Source organism: Thermobia domestica, chromosome 8 (assembly GCF_964235325.1).
Source record: "Thermobia domestica chromosome 8, izTheDome1.hap1.1, whole genome shotgun sequence".
Taxonomy (NCBI): Eukaryota; Metazoa; Arthropoda; class Insecta; order Zygentoma; family Lepismatidae; genus Thermobia; species Thermobia domestica.
This window is the reverse complement of record NC_137461.1, coordinates 102607827-102614051: the sequence shown is the minus strand read 5'-3', so window position 1 is coordinate 102614051 and position 6225 is coordinate 102607827. Positions and strand designations below refer to the sequence as shown.

The following is a 6225-nucleotide window of genomic DNA, read 5'->3' as shown; positions in this document are numbered from 1 at the left end:
ATACAAACAAAGTTGCTAGATGAACATTGTTATATGTAGATTAATGCGATATTAACACAATACACGTAGCTACCGTTGCTTTCTTGGTGTCACGTTTTTACACACACACTCTCACCCCAGCTGGGGAGAAAAAGTATTAGTTTTTATGTTGCTGCCTCTTCATTTACTTACTGGCGTTAGTTTTTATTGAGAAGAACGCTAGTTCTGAACATACCGCCCGCCTTGAAGGAATTTCTTCAACAAATCTATGAATGATTAATTTGGTTCATGAACTTAATATACACAACAATATATAACACAAGTTATGAATGAATGATATAAACATAAACAGAACAATGCACACACAACACAACACTATGAATCACACAATGTACACACTATGAATACACCAACACATTAACTCTCCTTAGGAAGCGGGCACAATTGACGAATAGATCTTGTTGTTGTACCTCTGGTTTTTTTCACTGTCGCCACTCGTACTATTCCGTCCTTCCCAGGAAACAATTGCACAATACGTCCAGTTTTCCATTTTAGAGGTGGAATGTTATCTTCTTTGATGAGCACCAAATCACCTTCCAGAAGATTGGGGAATTTTCTTCTCCACTTGGATCGTTCTAGAAGACTTGATAGATACTCCTTTGACCATCTGGACCAAAATTGCTGATGAAGTTGTTGTATGTATTGCCATCTCGAAAGTCTGTTGACAGGAATATTTTTCAAGTTAGGTTCTGACATGGTAGTGAGTGCGTCGCCTATTAGGAAATGACCAGGTGTTAAAGGATGTAGGTCGTTTGGATCATTTGATAATGGTGTTAAGGGTCTAGAGTTTAAGCAAGCCTCAATCAGTGTCAAAATAGTGTTCATCTCTTCGTAGGTGAGTGAAGCATTTCCCACAGCTCTCTTTAAATGGTATTTGAGAGATTTAATTGATGATTCCCATAAGCCTCCGAAGTTTGGTGATCTTGCTGGAATAAAAACCCACGTGATGTTATCAGCTGCTAGAAAATTATGTAATCTTTCTTTATGGTGTTCTGATTCAAATAAAGTCTTCAATTCTTGTAGTTCCCTTTTTGCACCAACGAAGTTACTTGCATTGTCAGAATACAGTTTAGCGCATTTTCCTCGACGAGCCATGAATCGCTTTAATGCTCCAATAAACGCCTCTGTAGTTAGATCACTAACAAGTTCAATGTGAACCGCCTTAGTCGCAAAACACACGAAAAGTGCTATATATGCCTTATGGAGTTTGGCTCCCCGTCGGTTACTCGATTTAAGGTAAATGGGCCCACAGTAGTCAACGCCGCTGTGAAGAAATGGTCTTGTTGGTTGAACTCTGTCAGCTGGTAGATCTCCCATCATCTGTTTACCATCTTTAGGATTGTTTCTGAAACATGTGACACACTGATGCACAACTTGACGAACCAAGTTTCGTCCACGTATTGGCCAATATGATTGTCGCAAGGATGATAACAATAATTGAGGTCCGGCATGCAATAGCTTCTTATGTTCTTCTTGAGCGATTAACTTTGTCAAGTTGCAGTTAGCTGGAAGTACAATAGGATGTTTCTGTCCTTCAGTAAGATCTGCTGCATTTAATCTTCCTCCGACTCTGATGATTTGCCTCTCATCCAAGTATGGGTTCAAATTTCTCAGTTGACTTTGGTTGTCGACTTCCTTTCCTGATCTCAATGCATTTAATTCCTTGTGAAATGCTTGTTGTTGTGATAGTTTAATAAGACATTCGAGTGCTTCATGTAATTCACTTACTGTAAGATGTCCATGCTGTCTGTCACAATTAGATCTTCTCATGTTGTGTGTGAATCGTAGGCAATAAGCAGTTACACGTTGCAATTTTCTTAATGATGAATATCTGTCTAAGAGTTGACACGGTGTTATAGAAACCATTACTGCTGTATTTTTTCGTCGCTCGGGAACATCGCTTGAGTCACAAACATCTTCCCTCGTCTGTGAGTCTAATTTCTCAGATAACCAGGAAGGCCCATGCCACCATAATTCATTATCAAGAATCTCTGACGGTGTTAATCCTCTCGATATATGATCTGCTGGATTCTCCTCTGTTCTGATGTGTCTCCATTCATAGTTACAAGTCAACTGTTGAATTTCCGCTACACGATTTGCAACATACGTCTTCCATTGAGAACAAGGTCCTCTTATCCATGCTAATACAATGGTGGAATCTGACCATAAAACAACCTTATCGATCTTGCAGTGTAATGCTTGTATTACTTTCTGAGTTAGCTGTGCAAGTAACAAAGCTGCACAAAGTTCTAGGCGAGGAATAGTTGTCTTCTTCAAAGGTGCTACTCGAGATTTTGAACACAGTAAGTTCGCTGTGAATTTTCCATTTTTTGTACTAGATGTTACATATATACAAGCTCCATATCCATTCTGAGATCCGTCGCAAAATCCGTGAATTTCTACCTGCGATTGTGTTTCTTGAATAACCTTCCGCTGAACATGTAGTGATTGCAACTCTTGAAGTTGCTGCTCAAAAGTTTCCCACTCTGAATGCAATGGAGCTGGAACTTCTTCATCCCAATTCAATTTTAATTCCCACAAACGTTGCAGAAATATTTTTGCCTTAAGAATAACTGGTCCTATTAATCCTAAGGGATCAAATATGCTCGCTACTGTAGCAAGAATAGTCCTCTTCGTGATTTGTTGAGGGTTGTTTCTTGGTTTGACAGAGAAAGAAAATGTGTCTTTAATGGGATTCCACAACAATTCTAAACTTCTTGTGATGCAATCATCATTTGGTTGAATGGTGAAATTTGATTCTTGAAGTTCACTGGGTATTTTTGAAAGCAGTGAAGTGTCGTTGCTACACCATTTTCTCAAACAAAAACCACCTCTTTGCAGAAGAGTTGTGAGTTGACCTTGTAATTCATGTAGTTCCTTCTTCGTGTTTGTCCCTGTTTGAAGATCATCAATATAGAAATCCCTCATTACAACTTCTGCTGCCTTAGGGAAATTCTTCTTCTCTTCTATGATTAGTTGCTGAAGACATCTAGTGGCTAGAGAAGGAGCTGCTGCAGTACCATATGTTACAGTTTTGAGTCGATATATCTTTATTGCTTCTTGAGGGTTTTCTCTCCACAGTATTTTCTGGTAGTTTGCATCTGAATCATGTACCCTAATGTTGCGATACATCTTCTCTATATCAGCTGTCATGACGTATTGATGTTGCCTGAATCTTGCTGTTATGGAAAATAATTCTTCTTGGATTGTAGGCCCGACTCTCATCGTGTCATTTAATGAAAGTCCAGAAGTTGTTTTGCACGATGCATCAAATACAACCCTGAGTTTGGTAGTAGTACTGGTCTCCTTCATAACGCAATGATGGGGAAGATAGTAGTCTGGCATCATTGTATCGCTCTCTGCTCTAGTTATTTCTTCCATATGGCCCAAATCTTCGTACTCTTTCATGAACGCTATATATGCCCTTTTTTTCTCAGGATCCTTCATAAGCCTTTTTTCCATTGAATAAAGTCTTCTCGTTGCAATCTTCTTGGATTTACCAAGATTCCTCACATTTTCTTTAAAGGGAAGTCTGACGATGAATCTCCCAGTCTCGTCTCTCCGGTGTGTTTCTTTGAAGTGTCTTTCACATTCTGCTTGCTCTTGACTTAATGGATGTTTTGTTGAACATTCTTCTATCGTCCAGAATTTTTGTAATTGCTCGTGTATTTTTTCTGTTGTGGAGAGGTGACACACATTTGTCGAAATGTGTGGTTGATTGTCTATTTTTCCCGCTACAATCCAGCCAAACAATGTTTTGTGCAAGGTTGGATACCCTGCCTTGAGTTTTATTTGCCCTTCACAAAGTAGATCAAAGAATACTTCCGCCCCCAATAACATGTCAATACGCTGTGGTATGTTGAAGCTAGGATCTGCTAATTCAATGTTGGAAGGCATTTCCCACGATGACGTGTCTACACGAACCATAGGTAAGTCTTGTGATATTTGCGGCAATATGATGAAGTCTAATGTGGCTGAATAATTGTTATATCTTGACTTAATTGTAGCCTGAACGCTATGGCATGACCTTGTATTAGCATTACTTATACCATTTATGTGTACAACGCTATTACTCTTTGTTAGTCCCAATAATTGAACCATTCTGTTTGTTAGAAAATTGGACTGAGAAGCACAATCGAGAAGTGTTCGACACATTTGAAAATTACCCAGTTTATCTTTAACATATACTACAGCTGTGGATAGCATAACGCTTGGTGGTCTCCTAAGATTCTGCGGTACACTGTTTGTAGAACGAATATTCTTACCTTCACATTCCTCCTCGAGAGATGTTGTTGCAGCGAGCGTGTTTTGCCCTTGACCTATTTCCCTTTCATCTTGTGGTTCATTCGCTCTAGTGGGCGATGGACAACGCGAGTAGTGCAGTAATGTGTTATGTTTTTTATTGCATATTTTACAATTACCTGATAAGCACTCATTTGCCTTATGCGCTCGTTTGAGACAATTTATACACAAAGAAAGACGTTTAACTTCTTTAATTCTATCTCCTATAGATTTTTTCAACAATGATTGGCATTGAAATAATTTGTGGGAGCCTTTACATCTGGGACATGCATTGTTGTCGGAATACGTTACGTGTGCTGTCGTTGAGTAAGAACTCTTTTTGCCTGCCTTATTTGTTTGTTGATATTTGTTATTTGGAACTGAGGGTGTCTCTTTAGGTCTACGCTTATTATCAACTGCGTCTAAGACTTGGCAACGCTGCTGTAAAAATTGTGTCAGCTGTGACATGCTCGGTAATTCATTCGTTGATTGTGTTTTCTCCCACTCCTTATGTGTTGTATTGTCTAGTTTGGTCGCAATCAAATATATAAGTAATGCATCCCAGCTTTCTGTTGGTTGACCTAATGATTTTAAAGCCCTCAAATGTTTTACTGTGCTGTCTAAAAGAGATTTAAGCGAAACAGCCGACTCACGTTCCACCATTGGCATTTCAAATAAAGCTTTGACGTGTTTGTTAACAATATACTTTTTGTTTTCAAAACGTTCTTTGAGTAAAGTCCATGCTACGTCATAGTTTTCAGAAGAAATTTCCAAGGCTTGTATTACTTCAAGAGCCTCCCCACGTAGAGAAGAACGTAAATAATGAAACCTTTGGACTGGCTGCAATGTGCTATTGTTATGTATTAATGCCTGAAACGTGTCATAGAATGACAACCACTCATCGTAGCTTCCAGAAAAGGTCGGAAGGTTTATCACCGGCAACCTAACTGATGGATTAGAATTGCTTGATTCATTGTTTTCATTTTTCTTTGCACTGGAGCTGTGTTGATTTATGAACACTTGCGCCTTAGCTGCTAAATCAAAATAAGTATTCTCGAATTGCTCTCTTTCTTGCGTTTCCTGATCAATTTCTGATGAACCCTGTAACATTTCTATTTCGGATTGTATTGCATCAAATTCATCATAGCACTGTTTTATTTTCTCGTAACGTAACACTAACTGCGTAATATTCTGATCTTCTGTAAAACTATCTACAAAAGGTTTAAAACGAGTGAGTTTGGCCTTAATTTGACCTCTCTTGCAAACTAATTCTTTCATTCTGTCCGTCATGCTTCACTCAAATTAAATACACTTTTAACACTTACGTTCTAAATGAGGCTTTGCTTTTACAGGCTTATTTTGTATAAGTGATACAAGGATAATATTGTATTGAAATATGCACTCACTACCTACCTTGTTAACTGCACTGTAGAATTCTGATCCGGCCCGGAGGACCATTTGGTCGATGTAATCCTTGTGTAGGCGCTGGTTTCTTAATAATTTTTCGACGTTGCTTTGAGACTGTTCAATATATTTGCATTTATAACACACAAGATTATATGAATTCAAAAAATACAAACAAAGTTGCTAGATGAACATTGTTATATGTAGATTAATGCGATATTAACACAATACACGTAGCTACCGTTGCTTTCTTGGTGTCACGTTTTTACACACACACTCTCACCCCAGCTGGGGAGAAAAAGTATTAGTTTTTATGTTGCTGCCTCTTCATTTACTTACTGGCGTTAGTTTTTATTGAGAAGAACGCTAGTTCTGAACAAAAATTTAATTTTGAAAAATTCTCATCTTTAAATGAAATTACAAATAGAGAATAAAGCACGTATAGCTTGTTGTTTTTCTTTCATCTCAGATATAATATGAACCCCATTTGGCCTAATGATA

At 38.2% G+C, this 6225-nt stretch overlaps 1 protein-coding gene across 1 annotated transcript; it reads right to left on the bottom strand.

Annotated features, from left to right (window-relative positions):
• Positions 1-396: 396 nt before the first annotated feature.
• On the bottom strand, positions 397-5610 carry LOC145692247 (uncharacterized). Its single transcript, XM_081767541.1, has one exon. It carries the CDS (start codon positions 5608-5610, stop codon positions 397-399), a length of 5214 nt encoding a protein of 1737 aa, XP_081623667.1.
• Positions 5611-6225: the final 615 nt, after the last annotated feature.